The following is a 19014-nucleotide window of genomic DNA, read 5'->3' as shown; positions in this document are numbered from 1 at the left end:
TCAAGATAGAGGAGGAGACTAAGGCCATAGAAGTAATAAAATTTACATATGATAACAATGACATTTACAATAAGATACAAAAGTTGAAAAATGAAAAATGGCTGGAATTGATCAGATTTCTGGGGATATACTAAAGACAATGAGTTGGGATATAGTACCATATCTGAAGTACTTATTTGATTATTGTTTGGTTGGACGAGCTATACCAGATGAATGGAGAGTTGCTATAGTAGCCCCTGTGTATAAAGGAAAGGGTGATAGACATAAAGCTGAAAATTACAGGCCAGTAAGTTTGACATGCATTGTATGTAAGCTTCGGGAAGGCATTCTTTCTGATTATATTAGACATGTTTGTGAAATTAATAACTGGTTCGATAGAAGGCAATTCGGTTTTAGGAAAGGTTATTCCACTGAAGCTCAACTTGTAGGATTCCAGCAAGATATAGCAGATATCTTGGATTCAGGAGGCCAAATGGACTGTATCGCGATTGACCTGTCTAAAGCATTTGATAGGGTGGATCATGGGAGACTACTGGCAAAAATGAGTGCAATTGGACTAGACAAAAGAGTGACTGAATGGGTTGCTATATTTCTAGAAAATAGATCTCAGGGAATTAGAGTAGGCAAAGCTTTCATCTGACCCTGTAATAATTAAGAGGGGAATTCCTCAAGGCAGTATTATTGGACTTTTACGTTTTCTTATATATATAAATGATATGAGTAAAGGAGTGGAATCGGAGGTAAGGCTTTTTGCGGATGATGTTATTCTCTAGAGAGTGATAAATAAGTTACAAGATTGTGAGCAACTGCAACGTGACCTCGAAAATGTTGTGAGATGGACAGCAGGCAATGGTATGTTGATAAACGGGGTTAAAAGTCAGGTTGTGAGTTTCACAAATAGGAAAAGTCCTCTCAGTTTTAATTACTGCATTGATGGGGTGAAAGTTCCTTTTGGGGATCATTATAAGTATCTAGGTGTTAATATAAGGAAAGATCTTCATTGGGGTAATCACATAAATGGGATTGTAAATAAAGGGTACAAATCTCTGCACATGGTTATGAGGGTGTTTAGGGGTTGTAGTAAGGATGTAAAGGAGAGGGCATATAAGTCTCTGGTAAGACCCCAACCTGAGTATGGTTCCAGTGTATGGGACCCTCACCAGGATTACCTGATTCAAGAACTGGAAAAAATCCAAAGAAAAGCAGCTCGATTTGTTCTGGGTGATTTCCGACAAAGGAGTAGCGTTACAAAAATGTTGCAGTGTTTGGGTTGGGAAGAATTGAGAGAAAGAAGAAGAGCTGCTCGACTAAGTCGTATGTTATACTAACAATTTGTTGGTTATTTTGATCCACCTTTTCAATACAAATTACAGTTTGTGTTGCTAAGTTGTAATGTTACAACACTAATTTACCGGGACATGTTTCGCTTTTATTCACAAGCATCATCAGCCTATACAATTGCCTCAAGGTTTGTCATATTTGGATTGTTGTTACAAATTTCATTACATTGAATGTAAATCTAATTTCAGTGATAACAGTATTTAAAACACAAGAATAATATACACATTAAAAATTATGACAATATGATTTGCAATGTTGAAATGGAGTAACTCTTAATTCTAAAACACATTGACGTCCAAAACACGGTTTTTACAATTTGAAAATTTGGCTAAAAATTGTTTGCATTCTAGATTATCATCATGACTAATCACGCATAATGCAAAATTACAGTCTTTTTAAATAACATTATTTAGAGAGCACAATTCTTAACTAAAATTCTCAATACTGAAATGTTACTGTATTCTAGAAACCAACGCACTTCAGAAACTATGGCTCCTATATATTAACATCCAATATTTATATTTATGACTCAAATTTTAATGCCAAATTATAGTTGAATCAATTTTATTTTCATTGCAAACAATTTTTAGCCAAATTTTCAAATTGTAAAAACTGTGTTTTGGACGTCAATGTGTTTTAGAATTAAGAGTTACTCCATTTTAACATTGCAAATCATATTGTCATAATTTTTAATGTGTATATTATTCTTGTGTTTTAAATACTGTTATCACTGAAATTAGATTTACATTCAATGTAATGAAATTTGTAACAACAATCCAAATATGACAAACCTTGAGGCAATTGTATAGGCTGATGATGCTTGTGAATAAAAGCGAAACATGTCCCGGTGAATTAGTGTTGTAACATTACAACTTAGCAACACAAACTGTAATTTGTATTGAAAAGGTGGATCAAAATAACCAACAAATTGTTAGTATATCATAGCATAGTTCAATACGGGTCTAATAATGAGATTAGTTACATAATAAGTGGTATGTTCCGAGCTGTCAGCGGAGAGATGGCGTGGAATGACATTAGTAGACGAATAAGTTTGAATGGCGTTTATAAAAGTAGGAAAGATCACAATATGAAGATAAAGTTGGAATTCAAGAGGACAAACTGGGGCAAATATTCATTTATAGGAAGGGGAGTTAGGGATTGGAATAACTTACCAAGGGAGATGTTCAATAAATTTCCAATTTCTTTGAAATCATTTAGGAAAAGGCTAGGAAAGCAACAGATAGGGAATCTGCCACCTGGGCAACTGCCCTAAATGCAGATCAGTATTGATTGATTGAACAACCCTTTGACTTATTCTATGAGCTTGTCAATACAGACCAATTGCGAACCAATATAGTTAAATTTGTTGAAATTTGTTGGAAATTTGTAAAAAAAAAAAAAAGTAATAATCACACATATTTTTGTTGTTAGCCTTCCTTCACTAAAAACAAATGAAACATAAAAGATCAGTAATTATATTTTGCACAAACATTATTATGCTGATATTTCCATGGTCAGCCCTCTTAGTATTACTATCCCGCTGTATACTAATCAAGTAATATATAGCCTAACGCACAACCTGGCTATTCCTGAATATAAACACAGAGTTTTGAGAAATTCTGTTAATCACTAAGTTTTACAATATTTAAAATTCTTCCACCGTTTTGATACTTTTTTTGCCTTTTGGCAAATTTTTTATTTGTCAACAGTACATGTTTCGTTCCTTATTCAGGAACATCCTCAGCTGTTATTGTAGCTTAGGTGAAATGCTAAGATTTTAAACACGTTAATTTGCAGGTACATTGATTCACTTAAAAACTATGTCTATTCATTTGAATAGTTGTTAAAAATTTCATTTTGTTACATTAAAATGTCTGTTTGCGGTTAAAAGTTTTAAAAAAATGTTTGACTTCGTAACACTGTTCAAATTATTGAATGTTTTATCTTCTGTTCCTTCCAGGTAAGTTGTTATATATTATGAGTTTGCTTATGGTGCCTTTGATTGAGTCTAATGTGGAACTTTGAAGCTGATTGCTGATCAATTTTTGTGAAGGGAGCTTCGTTTCAATTTCTGAAATGAAATAAAATAAGGAAATGGGAATTTGTTTAAAAAACAAAAACAAACATGTGTCTTTACGTAATAACTAAATGTATAAAAAAGTTCTTTACCTTGTTATTGTTAGACTCCAATTCTACTGTGACCCTGGAGGGATGTTTGTTGCTGCTTTGCGTCTTTTATAGTAATGGTGTGTGCGTTCCGTTGTATGCTCCTCCTTACGGGGAGGCAAGGTTGCGGAGAACGGAGGGGGCATGTCAGTTACTGTCACGGCATCAACTTTAGAAGGGCTAGGGAGAGGGGATGTACAAAATGGCAGAGTTTCGGTCTTATTTATCCTCTTACTATTTGTATTGCGTCTTTTGCCTAAAATTTCAAGACTTGATAGTGTCCCTTCAAATATAGGGTTTCTAATATCAATAGTTTCATTTAGGTTATTGTCCTGATTGCTTTTTTGTTCTAAATAAATGTATAGATTTTCTAATGTATTAAGGAGAGCTCCTTTGTTTATTTCATACAATATAGTTAAATCCTGCTCTATGGTTGTGAACTGATGTCCGGTTGAATTCGTGTTGGCCCATCGCGGAAAATTTTTTATGTCTTTCAGCGTTGACATGCTCCTGGTATCTTACAGTAAAACTGCGCCCTGTTTGTCCGACATAACTTTTTTTACATTGGTGACACTTCAATTTATAAACTCCTGATTCAGAATGTTTGTTTTTTCCTAGGGAATTAACAATATTGTAATTAAATAATTTATGCTTTGTGTTATTGCTGGTTGAATATGCGATCTTATAATTAAATTTTCTAAACAAATTGGTTACTGTGTATAAGTTAGGGTTATTGAACATGAACTTGGCGTATTTGTCTTTCTTTTTTGTTTCGGGTTTTAGGTTAGTTTGTAATTTCTGTGTGAATTTACCGATTATTTTGTTTATTATTTTTGGTTCAAAACCGTTGTATTGGGCTTGTTTGCGAATAAAGAGCAGTTCTTTTTCTCTTTCTGTGTGTGTAATGGGTATATTAAACACTCTATATGTATATGTAACGGTAATAAGCTGACTTTTTTGCGATTCTGGGTACAATGAGTAGTTCTTTATTGTAATGGGAGTAAAAGTGGGTTTTCTGTGTATCTTGAAGACAAACTCTTCCTTTTTCCGTGTTACATTTATGTCTAAAAAGTTAATGGAGCTTTCTTTTTCTTTCTCTAATGTAAACTTTATTCTGGAATCAAGTGTATTTAATTTATTGAGGATATCGTCACTGTTATTCTCTCTTCGATCTATTACGGCAAAAGTGTCGTCCACAAAGCGTATCCATAAATTGAGACCTATTTGTCCTATTATTTTGGTACGTTCGAGGTAATCAAGATAAATATTGGCTAAAATGCCCGAAGCAGGAGCACCCATTGGGAGGTCTTCTTGTCTATATATTTTATTATTGAAAGTGAAGTCATTGTGTTTAGTAACGAATTTAAGTATATTAATGAAATCTTCTACTTCTGGTATGCCGAGTTGTTTATGTTCTATAAAGAAAGTTTCTGTTTTTTTTATGTATTCCTCCTTATCTAAAACTACTGTTTTCCCTCCCTTGTCCGCTTTGGTAATTACTATTTCCTCTTGTTTTATTTTATGTGATAAACATGAAGTAGGTTTATTTCTGTTATGGGAAACTATTAAGCCTTTTACTAGGTTCGGAATTTTCTTTTTTACCTCGTGTCTGACGTCATTCTGAACTTCGTTAGGGAGTTTTTGTATAGCTGTTTCTACTTCTGCAATGGTAGTTATTAGCTCTTTTTCTTTGTTTCTACCTATCCAATTGAAATTAGGGCCTTGACTTAGGGTTTTCATTTCCTCCTCAGCGAGATTAACCTTAGAAATATTCTTAACGGGCAAAGGGTATTCTTCCAATTCATTTTCTGAATTTGAAGAGTAAGCTTTGCCATTTTCATTTTTTATCTTGGCATTTTTTAACGATGTTAATTTGTTATTGAAACGAATCCCACTCTAAGGGTAACAGTAGTGTTGGACTTTGGAGATGTGCCAAATACATTTTACCATTGAGAAATGCTTTCTTTCTATAAAGGTAGTTTATTTCATTTTTTAGCCATATTTGATTGACTCTCTTTTGTGTTTCAAAATGGTGCCTGGAGGGTACATGTTTCTTTTGGGTTTTACTTAGAAATTTAGGAACTAGGTTGTCTTTAAGACATTTCTTTAAGAAATCTATGTCCTTAGTTAACCTAGCTACCTTCACCTTTAGATTAAAATAGATGTTGCCTTGTTTATTTGCCTGGTTGGCCTTAGAATTGCAAGTAATCAACTTCATTTTCCTTATCAAAATTTAATCACTAAGTTTTACAATATTTAAAATTCTTCCACCGTTTTGATACAACATACAACAATACAACTATTCAAATGAATAGACATAGTTTTTAAGCTGACCAACTATGTAATCATCCGTTCTCATATCATGAACACACTAACCCCTACATTGTTTTTAATATCATTTAATTTAATTGGTATTTTTAGCAGTTTTTAAGTGAATCAATGTACCTGCAAATTAACGTGTTTAAAATCTTAGCATTTCACCTAAGCTACAATAACAGCTGAGGATGTTCCTAAATAAAGAATGAAACATGTACTGTTGACAAATAAAAAATTTGCCAAAAGGCAAAAAAAGTATCAAAACGGTGGAAGAATTTTAAATACTGTAAAACTTAGTGATTAAATTTTGATACGGAAAATGAAGTTGATTACTTGCAAATTCTGTTAAACCATTTTTTCTCCGTAATGTCAATACAGAGATACAAAAATTGAAATGAACCTACTTCCTAATTTTGTCAGACTCTGGCGTGATGTGACACTTGTTTGTTCCTTTTCTGTAATTATACTTCCGAATTTTGTATACTTAATCATCAATAAAAGTGAAGTAAGAGTCCAACTCATTGGCTGAATGGTCAGCGTACTGGCCTTCGGTTCAGAGGGTCCCCTGTTCGATTCCCGGTCGGGTTGAGGTTTTTAATCGCTTCTGATTAATTCTTCTGGCTCTGGGACTGGGTGTTTGTGTCCATCCCAACACTCTCTTCTTCATATTCACACAACACACTACACTACCAACCACCACAGAAATACGCAATAGTGATTACATCCCTCCATATAGGGTTGGTGGCAGGAAGGGCATCCTGCCGTGAAACAGGGCCAAATCCACGTGTGACGCAGTTCGCATCCGCAAACCCACACATGTGGGAAAAGCGGTAGGAAAAGAAGAAAAGTGAAGTATGAGGCAAAATCTGGAAATGCACAGAGTTAATGATTTTATTGATAGAGACTAATGTGTGACATCAAATCTTATCTTGCTTGCTCACTCATCCAATTCTACTTACCTGAATATAAACAGAGGCCTGACTCATACAAAATAGTTCAATCACATGTCAGTTCAAGTGATTACAGATGTCCAAAACATATGAAGATGACAATTGTTGTTTTAAGGGGCCTAATAACTCTTAACAACAACAACAACAAGGCATTAAAGGCCTGTAAAACAGAAATGAGACTTCACCACTCCTATAGGTTTTTACTGGAATCATACATTGTTTGACAGCAATTTGAATGAAAATTAATTAGCTAATTTGCTGGTCTCTCACTTTACACCAGCAAGTACTACTTCTTATGGCACAGGCATTAGCCACAAAGTTTAGCAGTCCTAATCAGAGAATGTCAAAAACAGCTGATACACTTACCAGTACCCCATAACTCTGGCAACAGGCGGGGGTCACACACCGGAATGTTGGTCGTGAGTGAGCCACCCACCCAAAAAGGGATGCATTAGAGAAGAGTTTGCTTCAGGCGACAAGAATTTTAAGACTATAAACAATAAATTGTGTATTATTCTTTCCATCTATGTACCGAAGCATATAAAACGAACTTGTGAATTTGTAAACCGAAGAAAATGGAAACAAAGATATTTCAGCACTGTAAATTATTGCTAAAGAGAGGAGAATTAATTGTATTCATTCTGATGTTGATGCTTGTTGTTTTAAGGGGCCTAACATCTAGGTCATCGGCCCCTGATGGTACAAAATGAAATGACAAATTAAAAGTTTTAAATCATCCACTGACCAAAATAAAAAATGGCATGAAGAATGAATGGATGGATATGAATTTAAAACAATCAGTGGATCCTACCCAAAAACTACCATAAAATTAGTATTACTGACCAAGAGACCACTTCTAAAGCACAATCCTGAATCGAGGATGCTTGTTGTCTAAAGGGGTCCAAAATACAGGTCAACGGCCCCGCATAATGGTACTGATCGCTAGTAAAGGAGAACCATGGTATTTGTCTCGTTGGGTACTAATCAAAAGTAGCATAGACTCACGGTGTTCCACACATGATGGTACTACTCAGAAGTATTGGACGTCGTACAGGTAACGCAGACCTATGGTGTTTCTCACATAATGGCGCCACACATAGGCAACGCAAACCGATAGTGTTCCTCACCTAGGAGTACTAATCACAGGCGCCGGTATTCCCATGGTGTTCCTCACATAGTGGGTACTAAGCACAAGCAACGCAGACCCACGGTGCTGCTCATATAGTGGTACTAATCACAGGCAACGCCCAGACTCGTGGTGTTGCTAACAAGGGTACGACCCACGGGTACTGGAAACCCACAGTGACCCACTCTCTGCTGCTACTAATCACAAACCTATTTCGTACCTAATATAGTGGTACTACTCACAAGTACAGGCAACCAATGGTGTTCCCCGCATGATGGTACTAATCAAAAGTAGTTTCATGGTTCTAATACAATCATCCCTTGGTCGCCCCTTTTAGTCGCCTCTCACGAGAGGCACGGGATAGCGTGGGTGTATTCTTCGTCTGCATCCCCCTCCCACATGGGGTAGACATAGAAAAAGGAAGAAATAAGAAGGGATCCGTCACTTTGAAAAATTAAGTAACGGACGAAGAAAGGCAAGGGCCACGAAGGGGGTGAAAATTAAAGGCTCCCTAGGCCTCGAATGCTCTAATACCGTCGGCGTCGGAAAAGAACCTGAGTTGACCAAGGGAGGTCGGACAGGATAGATGAAAGTGAGGAGCCTGGCACAAGTAAGTGGAAGCAATGCCAGATCTCAGCTAAGGGCCCCGAGGTCACCAACCCATGCTCCCAAGTTGAGAGCCCCTTGGGCCCCTTTTAGTCGCCTCTTATGACATGCAGGGGATACCGCGGGTGTATTATTCATCTGCCCCCCCACCCCCCACCCACAGGGGGTTATTCATTCTGAGGAATATACACTAAGCTCAATACGTTACAACTATTGTAAGCAATAATATTATGCAGAGAGATGATGTCACAGTTGAACAATATAGTGGAAGTGGAAAGTGTTTTTGAAGACTTTATTTGTAAAGTATGATATAAGGTTTTATTTGTAATGACCTAACCTGTACTGTGTAATATTTTTAACATATGTATTTGTAAATAGTACATTTCTATTCTGTACTTACTGGAAGTATCTAGAAAATTGTTGAACAGGGTGTGTGCCTTTTGTGGGTTATGTTTTCTAGAAGGAATTTTCCAACTATTCTGGAAATGGAAGATTCGCGAACGTGTGTATTCAAGAATGTTAGTTAAAGTTCGCGACGGAAGTAGGAATTGTGATTGGTGAACCTAGAAGGGAATGGGCGGACTCATGCATTCTGATTGGCTACTCCAAGGCCAGAGTTTTCCTATATATAGTGAGCGAGGCTGCGTTCGCAATAATTCGGTCTTGTCTTGGCCTGATCTGCCTTTAGTCTGTGTTGGTCTGTGTCGTGTGCTACGCCTCGCTTCTGGGATGGGGCACCCTCGGGTAAGCACTCTTACTTTCCGTTCCGGTTAAAATTTCTGTAATGAACGGTTGCTATTTCGTATAGGAGTCTGCCCTAGCCTAACCTAGATTCGCCAAATTAATTATTTACGACGCCTTAGCTTTTCTGCTGGAGTTCCCTGTTTGTTTTTGAGGCATTCCCATTTATTATTTGACTAAATATGTAGATTGAGATTAATACATTTACCTTGGGGTTTGCCTCTTTTAGTTCAGTGTCCCTTGATATACGCTAGAGTTTAGGAGACTACATTCACTTCACTATCAATTGTAATTGTTTTTACGTTGCTTTTAACCTACTAACTTGCATTGTACTACTGGATTTGTAACTAGTTGTATAGTTGCTTTGAAGTTTGAAACTCATAGTGAAGCCCATTATCAAAGAACCTTTAAGATATGTGTATCACGGAGCTTATAGTTCGTAAGTTGTAAGTTGGTGGATTTTGTTCGGAATGTATTTGTAAAATTTCACTTGTAAATAGTATTTGTCAAATTTAAGGATCACGGTGATTTATTTCGGAATCTGCAATCTAAGCCATGTCCATGCCCTCGGTAGGTCCTGCCTGTTTTCACTTTCCTGGTTTATTATCCACTAGTTGGCCCTACTGATATTTCGTTTTATGTTTTGGTTGACTGAGATCCGCGTAGGCCAGCTGATGTTTCTGAGTGTATAGTGTTTTCTGATAGTGTGTAGTTGCTCTTACTTCCCTCCTTTATTGTGTTCATTACTTGTTTGTGTAACCACCATAGTAAAGGTTACAGATATAAAAAAGAAACAAAATGAAATGAAGGTATTAATTATAAATCCTTCTTCAAAGTGAATTTGATGATGATAATGATGCTTGTTGTTTAACACGTTGAGTGCCGAGCCGATTGTAGCACACTATTCCACTGGTGCCAGGCATGTTTTTGAATTGCATTCCGCTGGTGCCAAAGCAATTGTACGCGTTGTAGTCTGTTTATATAATCTTGGGATATATTTATATGATGTACTAAGTAAATTTTATCTCACCATACCATGGTCATGTGTGACGCCATATGGTGTCACATCAATTTTTAGGAAAGATAAAATATAGCGTGACGCCATATGGTGTCACAGAATTTTTTGACATGGAATGTGGAATACGAATTTCAAACACGGGATATTTATTTGCTAATTCAAATTAACGCAATATTTATGAAAACCTAGTAAAATGCAAAACAAGTACTTATATTACATTACATATTGTTGTGAACAGTTTTCTGATAACTCTAAACAATGAAAATATGCGTCTCGGCACGCCCGAGTTCTAGTTACTCGTAATTTTTCAAACCTTATTGGCATCGTTGTTCAAACATCGTCCTTTGTACACTTGTTTCATGTGCTGTTTTCATATTTACGTTTTGCACATCTGATCGGGAAGTTAAGGGGAACGCGCTAACTATGCCTGGTTGGTTCACGTCCGCTGCTCCGCTCCTCCCTACCTCTCGGCCACACCCCGATACTCTAATACACTTCTAATTTTATGACTATTTATTTGTTCAATTTTGGCGTTTAAACTTGCGCTGGGTACATGCAGTTTTTACCTTAGCATTCTACTGCCTCCCACGAATATTCCTACCAAATTTCAACCGAATCCGAGTGTAACACATGTATGTGTTCCCTCGTAAGATTATTACCAATATCTTCCATTTTTTATATTTTTGCACAACTATATAAACTGAGTGATAATACGTACGTAAACGAGGAATAAACAATGCCTGGCGCGCTTTCACCTGTTACAATGACCACTGGCCAGTCAGTGGCTTCGGAAGAATACTGTGGCGCCACATGGTGGCATACAGTAAAAATACATAGCTGGAATAGACCCTGAAGTTTGCCCTTCACGTAGTACCAATTTTACGCGCATAGATGTCACAGCTGATTATCAACGGGGCATCGCCTGAAACTCAACTGTGCCGCCATATGGCGTCATGCCAACTCTGATTTCAAGAACGGTGTGCCGCCATATGGCGTCACGCCATCTCAAATTTGAAGACCACCGTGACGCCATATGGCGGCACGTGGCACCCAACGTGTTAAAGGGGCCTAACATTTACATCATCGGCCCTAATGGTACAAAATGAGATGAAATGGTATGACAATTTAAAAATCCATAATCCTCCACTGACCAGAATTCAAAAACGTGAGGACGAAGAATGAATGGATGGATATGAAGTTAAAACTATCAGTGGATCCGACCCGCAATGCCCCACATTCCCAGAAACTTAGCGTTAAACTACAGTATTACTGAATAAGGCACAGCTTCTAAAGCACAATATTGACTCGATGATGCTTGTAGTCGAAACAGGTCCAAAATCCAGGTCATCGGCCCCTCATAATGGTACTTATTGCTAGGAAAATAGAACCATGCTATGTGTCATGTTGTGGTACTAATCAAAAGTAGCGTAGACTCGCGGTATTCCACACAGTATGGTACTATGCACAGTTAATGAAATTCGCACATGTAACACAGACCTATGGTGTTTCACACACTGCGGCGCTACTTACAGGCAATATAAACCTGTACAGGCAACGCAAACCTATGGCGTTCCTCACATAAGTGGACTAAACACAGAGACCTGCACTATCCCGTGGTGTTCCTCACAGAGTGGGTACTAAGCACAGGCAAGGCAGAACCATGGTATCGCTAATCCCATGGTGTTGCTCATATAGGAGTATGAATCACAGGTTCTGTAGAAGCTGCCAACGTACTATATTGCTACTAATCACAAAACCTATTGTGCACCCAACATAGTGGTACTACGCGCAAGTACTGTATAAACGACCCATGTGTTCCCCGCATGGTGGTACTACTGTAATTACAAGTAGTATCATGGTTCTAATTTTATCATCCCTTGGTCGCCCCTTTTAGTCGCCTCATACGACCGGCAGGGGATACCATGGGTGTATTCTTCGTCAGCGTCCCCTACCCATAGGGGGTTGTGTGTTTGGTCTGCGAGAGGTATTTTATTTCCCTCAAGTCCGCCGGCAAGACGGTTAGGAACCCCCTATCCGCCACCTGGGATGCGCCACATGGGAGTATCACCTCTCCCCCTGCTACGCCAGCGTAGTAGGTTCATGGTGAATTAATTTGGGATAAAAAAAAAAGGAAATTGAATATTATTCTTTGCAGCTTTGCATATAAACATATACCTAGGTAGAAAGACCTAATAAATACATAAACCTGAGGAAAAACATAAAAATAATATTAGCACTAACAGAATTAAAATATATTGCCTACGAGATATAAAATCTGCTTCTGCATTTAGTGCAACTATCATAAGCAATAATACTGAGCTCATAGTTATCAAAACACAAAAAGAAATAGATAGAAACACATTGATTCTAAACTTAAATATTTGCATTATTGTGCACAATAGGTATGGCATCCAATGTTTCTGGAAATAATCTGTCTTGCAAAACAATTTCTGGATTTGGCACAAGTATGTCTAGGTTAAAACAATAAAAGTAAACTTCCACCTGTTTGATACTATATATTTGCTTTAAGCAAATTATTTGTAGAACATGTTTCATTCCTTAGGAACATATTCAGCTACATAATATTGCTTAGGTGAAATTACAGAGAATTTTCTTCTCAAAAACCATCTGAAAACAGTACCGTTGTTATGCTAACTAAACTAATTTAACTAATTTAAAACAGATAAAAATAATTAAAATATGCTCTAACCTAATTTAAAATTATTTCCTATTCTCTTCAATAGATGTTAAAAATTTGTATACAGCACTTTTGTTCGCATGTGTATGTTTTTTCTAGTTATTCCTTTTTAAAATGTTTTTGAAAAGGTCTTTTTCATGTCGATGTTCAGTCTTAATTAAAAAAGTGTTCTCTTCAGCTGCTCTTCTTTCCCAAGGTGAGTATTGTCGTTTGATTTAATTTGGTGAAAATGGGTCTCTTGAATTTATTAAGGGATCCTCTGAAGCTGATTAATTGCCGTCTTACTGACGTTACAAAAAAGCTTCCCCAAAGTCTTGTTTGTCGGCAACCTACTGTGTCCTGGGAGGGGTCTAGCAGAAAGTTGTTTTATGCATAACAAAGGTACTATTTTAAGATAGTTTTTGATACAGAAAAAAATTCTCTGTAATTTCACCTAAGCAATGTTATGTAGTTGAAGATGTTCCCAAGGACTGAAACATTTTCTTTCTTTTTTTTGTTTTTTTTTTTTTTTGTTTTACGTCGCGCCGACACAGATAGGTCTTATGGCGGCAATGGAACAGGAAAGGGCTAGGAGTGGGAAGGAAGCGGCCGTGGCTTTAATTAAGGTACAGCCCCAGCATTTGCCTGCTGTGAAAATGGGAAACCATGGAAAACCATTTTCAGGGCTGCCGACAGTGGGGTTTGAACCTACTATCTGCCGAATACTGGATACTGGCCACACTTAAGCGACTGCAGCTATCGAGCTCAGTGAAACATATTCTACAAATAATTAATTTACTTAAAGCAAATATATAGTATGAAACACGTGGAAGTTTACTTTTATTGATTTAATCTAAATAAGATTTGATATGGGAAACAAAGCTGATTTCTTGCAAACAAATATATCTTCCGAGAGATGAGTGGAACTACGTTTGTATGTTAATATAGCACAATATTGCAGGCATGAACATAATCGATGCACTTGTTTGTCAGAGAATCCACAATCTGAGGAAAATCTGCCCAAAATGAATTCAACTATTGGAAACATTTCGTAAAATATAATTTTATTTAGGTTTGCTTTCACATGTTTGTTGTTTTCCAGTGTCATTTTGATGATCTTGTTGAATTATCTTTGCACAGCTCACTTTTAGAATGAACTATTATCTTATCTCCACTGACAACAGCACAAAGACTGACCTATTGGGAGAGGTACTTCCGAACTCTAGGGGTCCGAGTTCAAAAATACTGGCATATCAGTGTTGCATAACCATTTTGGCACATTCCACAGTGAACCATGAAGCTCTCTCATACACAGGATGAGTTTCTGCTGTGGGTAAAGTCTCCCCAACTGTTGCCAATCTCTACCTCTTAACCATCTGACTTCCAGGACAACAATGAATAAGAATTGTCAATTTGCCCATTCATTTTTCACAGCAACTAGTATTTCAACCTAGGACCACTTATCAGGCAATTTACTTACTTAAGGATATGATAATAAGAACTTGCATCACAAACCATGTTTCTAACCAAATTAAAAATAAATGTTTGTCTGAACAGAAATAAATGTGCTGTCAATACAAGGAGTTACCAAACTACTATTCACGAAAAGGTTAGAAGTCTCAAAAACCATTTATTCTACTAAGCATTCTAGCACCTCGCTACCAATTTACCCGCCAGTGCAGAAGTTTTGATCAGAATACGCAAATTTTCTGTCCTGGCATACAATGGAAATGTGTGAAAGACAGTTGAAAATCACCTTCGACAATCATGGACTGGGAAGGCCGAGAAAATGAAATGTTACTAAAATTACTGACAAAAGCAAAATGAAGTAAAATAGTACTAAATTCACCTGTCAACATCTTCAGCACGGTTACCAAGACGAGCTGCTTGTAAAGTTTCCAACTGCTGTGTAACGTCAGATACCCATCTGCAGTTGACCAGCTCATGAAGATGCAGCGTGGCTCGGCAATGTGGACAGCTTGGCTGGGTCTCAGTCAACCAACGCCTGATGCAGATGTAACAGCACAACTTGGAACAATGTGGGCATAGATGTGCATCTTGTAATTTCTCCATACATATAAAGCAGCGAAATACTTCAGCCAGTGTCTGAAAAAAAAAAAAAAAAAAAATTAAAAGTATACAGTACAAACATATCAACATTTTCTTGATGGAACTATTTTCAATAAATATCACATTTGATGAATAAAATCAAGAGGGATCAACAATACAGCCCACTTAAAGGATAACAGATGAAGAGAGGCATTCCATACTAAAACATCACAGTTATCAACTCGGTCATTGCAGATTTTTTCTCATATTTAATAGGATGAAAGATTGCATAGCCTAAAATAACTTACATGTACATAAAATTTTACGCCTAAGTGATACACTATACTCATGCAATTAGGCTGGCAAATATGATTCACCAAAAATGTGTAATAATTAGCTATTGTACCTGTCTTCGAAAGGTCACCCATGAAGGTGGGGTGCAGGTAAAAGGAGAAAAGCAATCTGATTTGTGGCTGGAGTGAAAGTATGAATATGGCATCTGTCTATAAAAGGACAGACTCCTTTGTGAATGAACTATTGACACTGTGATGAGCCAGTGTGTCAAATACTAGTAGTTATCAGAATATGTATGATCCAGGGGAATAGTAAGATAAAAATTGAAATTATCTAACTCCCCAGCTGCTCCCTGTCAATATTCAGAAAGTGGCTGTTTCACTCAGCAAGATAGCTCTCCTAGACCACACATCATGCAGATGTTCACCTACAGCTTGTTTAGGGACAGACAATACGTGTAAGTATCACGATCAGTGACCTCACTACTACAAGTGTGTGATGCACAGATTATGATGATGATTATGATTGTTTAAAGGAGCCTAACAGCTAGGTCATCAGCACCTAATGGTATGAGGTACAACAAAATGCAAATTAAAACTTCAAAATGTATCCACTGACTAGAATCTAAAACGAATGGTGATGAGAAAATGATCGTGAAACAAAAACAATCAGTGGAACCAATTCACAATGTCTTAATCACAGGTATGATGCTTATTATCTAAGGGGATCCAAACTCCAGGTCAACGGCTCCTCACAATGGTACTAATCACTAGTAAAGAGGAACTATGGTGGTCCTCCTACACTGGTACTAATCACAGGTAACGTAGACTCATGGTGTTTCTCACATGGTGGTACTAATCACAGGAAATATAGACCCATGGTATGTCACACACAGTGGCACCACTCAGAGTTAACACAAACCCATGGCGTTTCGCACATAGGGGCACAACTCACAAGCAACGCAGACCCATGGCGCTCCTCACATAGTGGGACTAATCACAGGCACCGGTATTCCCGTGGTGTTCCCCACTTGGTGGAGCTAATCACAGGCCACGTATACTCACGGCGGCACTAACACAGTGGTACTAATCAGAGACAATGCAGATCCATGGTGTATCACACATAATGGTAACACCCACAGGCAACACAAGCCCATGATGTTCCTCACATAATGGTACTACTCTTAGGCAATGCAGACCAATGGTTTTCCTCATATAGTGGTATTAATCACAGGGGTCAGCCAAACCCGTGGTGTTTCTAACATAGTAGTACAAATCACAGACAACATAAACCCATGGTGTTTCTCATAAAGTGGTACTACACATAGGTAACACAGACCCATTCTGAACACAATGGAACCGACCAGTGGAATACACATGATGACCTCTATCATAAGCAACATTCAGACCCATAGGTTCCTTACATAATGGTACTGCTCCTATACAACGAAGACTCGTAGCTTTCTTCGCATGGTGGTACTTACTAGTCGCAAGTAATGTCGACCCATGGTGTTCCGCACGTAATGGTACTAATCACAATTATTCTCATGATTCTAATTTCACCATCCCTTGGAGCCCCTTTTAAGTCACCTCTTACAACAGGCAGGGAATATCGTGGGTGTACCCCATAGGGGGTAGAGAGAGAGAGAGAGAGAAAGAAGTAATCCGACACTTCAAAAAATGAAGTACAGGACAAAGAAAGACAAGGGCCATGAAGAACGTGAAAAATGAAAGACTCTTAGGCCCCGAATGCTCTAATACCGTTGAGGTCAGAAAAAAATAAGAGTTGACCAAGGGAGGTTGGACAGGATAGATAAAAGTGAGGAGCCTGGCACAAGTGGAAGCAATGCTAGGACTCAGCTAAGGGCACCATGGTCGCCAACTCATGCTCACAAGTTGAGAGACCCTGGGGTCCCTTTCAGTGGCCTCTTACGACAGGCATGGGATACCGTGGGTTTATTCTACATCTGCATCCCCCACCCACAGGGGGTGTGATGCACAGAGGATCAGAATTTACTATTCCTCCTCTCTTCTTTAAAAAGTATTCTTCAGTAATATTAACAACCATGGACACAGGAAAGAAATATAAGTTCACAAATATTTTAATTATTATTCATTGTAGGATCAATTAGTACTATGCAAAAGATTGGAAATTTTATTTTCTAAGGCTGTGGTTATGAAGCATTTATCAAGCAGAGCAGTATTAATGGAGATATTTGAGAATTAATTCTTAGACTGGCTATGTAGCATTTATCAATGGCACCAGTATTAATGGAGATATTTGAAAATTGACTTTTTTTAGACATACCCCTAAACTATTTTACCCAGTATGAATAAAATGATTTATAGCCCAGATTGCAGTGCCTTCTCCCCAACATCAAATAGGCCTACTGATTATCATCTAATTCTGTTCAGCTGTTTTCTCGTGATGCACATACATTTCCTTCTTATTATGGACATGAGGACATAACTAATGCAAAAATGTTAATTTTTAAACATTCTGACCTTATTTAATTTAAATAGATTTGTAACCTTTCATACAATATTTCAGTTTGTAGATTTTCTCTCTCAAGCTATTTGCATCAAGCCAAGTCCAAAAAATTTAGCCTCTATGTATACTAAACCTAGGAAATGGGTAACCAACAGTTCTTATTGTATTTGTTGTGGTATTTGTATTATTGAAGTGAATTTTGTATGTCTTGCTCAGCTGCTCTGTTGGACGCCCTTAACGGTGGGCTGGAGAGACTGTTGAACTTGTCTTGGCAACAATGGTCGATTGTAGATTGAATTTGAGCTACTATGTTTCGCTTATCACGCAGTTAGCAATGATCGCCGCACGCTATTGTGTGTCTGAACTTAAGTATTTGATGTCAATATGGACAATAAATGAGTATTGTCTTTCATATTATGTTTTACAAAATGAGCTACCACAGAGATGATGTTTTACCAACAAACATTTTTTGGTCCTCCGGGCCGGATCTTGTGAATAGTCTACAGCCGTATGTTACGTATACTATTGTGAACTTTCGTGCACGGGTCTTTCCAGTTTGTATGTTAGGCTAATTTACGTACCGTAGCCAGTTCCGTGTTGTGTGCTGTTCGCCGGTCGTTTAAAGCTTAACTGCATGTTATGTCTTGCGGATCTCTGAATGGACTCTTGTTTCATCGCAGCCGTGCTTATCTGCGACGAAGCTCAAAGTGTCAGACTATCGTGCGGGCTCCCGTCCAAATACACCCCGACGTGCTGTTGAAGAATACCACTGGAGAGCTGAGTAACCTACTGAACCTGGCGGCGCGCCCTAGTTCGTCTCCAGGCCAAAGCACATCTACAGGCAGACGTAAGTACCTAGACTGGCAACAACCAACACTACTCGTGCAGTAGCAAAAGCCAGCCTCATGCGTCTCGCAAAATTCGTACAAGAATTTCAAACAGATTCAAGTATTCAGGCCATCGTAGTTCGTTTGAAGGAACTGTCTATTATTCATGACAAATTTGAAACTGCTCAATCTTCAGCTAGAAATATTTCGGGATTTCCAACAGCATGCCGAAGACAAAGATCACTTTGCAACCATGTATTTCGACACAGAAGCAAAAATGAATAGCTTAATCGCATTGACTACTGAAGCTGCTGGCCCCAGTAGCTCTCATTCTAGTGACAGTCGGTCTTGTTTAAGTGAAACTAAGAAGGCAATTAAGCTCCCTACCATAAAACTGCCAACCTTCAATGGTG

General features: G+C 37.8%; 1 protein-coding gene across 4 annotated transcripts in view; it reads right to left on the bottom strand.

Moving 5' to 3' along the window:
• LOC136863292 (uncharacterized) overlaps positions 1–19014 on the bottom strand; it is a 731410-nt gene that overhangs the window by 672117 nt on the left and 40279 nt on the right. For all 4 annotated transcript variants that reach the window (XR_011017857.1, XR_011017858.1, XM_067139677.2 and 1 more), the window contains exon 2: positions 14791–15047. Coding sequence is in view for 2 of the 4 variants with exons in the window: in XM_067139677.2 (XP_066995778.2) it covers positions 14791–15047 (257 nt within the window). In the remaining 2 variants the exon portion in view is untranslated. The remainder of the gene's footprint in view (positions 1–14790; positions 15048–19014) is intronic.

The sequence above is a fragment of the Anabrus simplex genome, chromosome 2 (assembly GCF_040414725.1).
Source record: "Anabrus simplex isolate iqAnaSimp1 chromosome 2, ASM4041472v1, whole genome shotgun sequence".
NCBI classification, from domain to species: domain Eukaryota; kingdom Metazoa; phylum Arthropoda; class Insecta; order Orthoptera; family Tettigoniidae; genus Anabrus; species Anabrus simplex.
The sequence above is the reverse complement of the archived record's forward strand: the minus strand, read 5'-3'. Positions and strand labels throughout refer to the sequence as shown.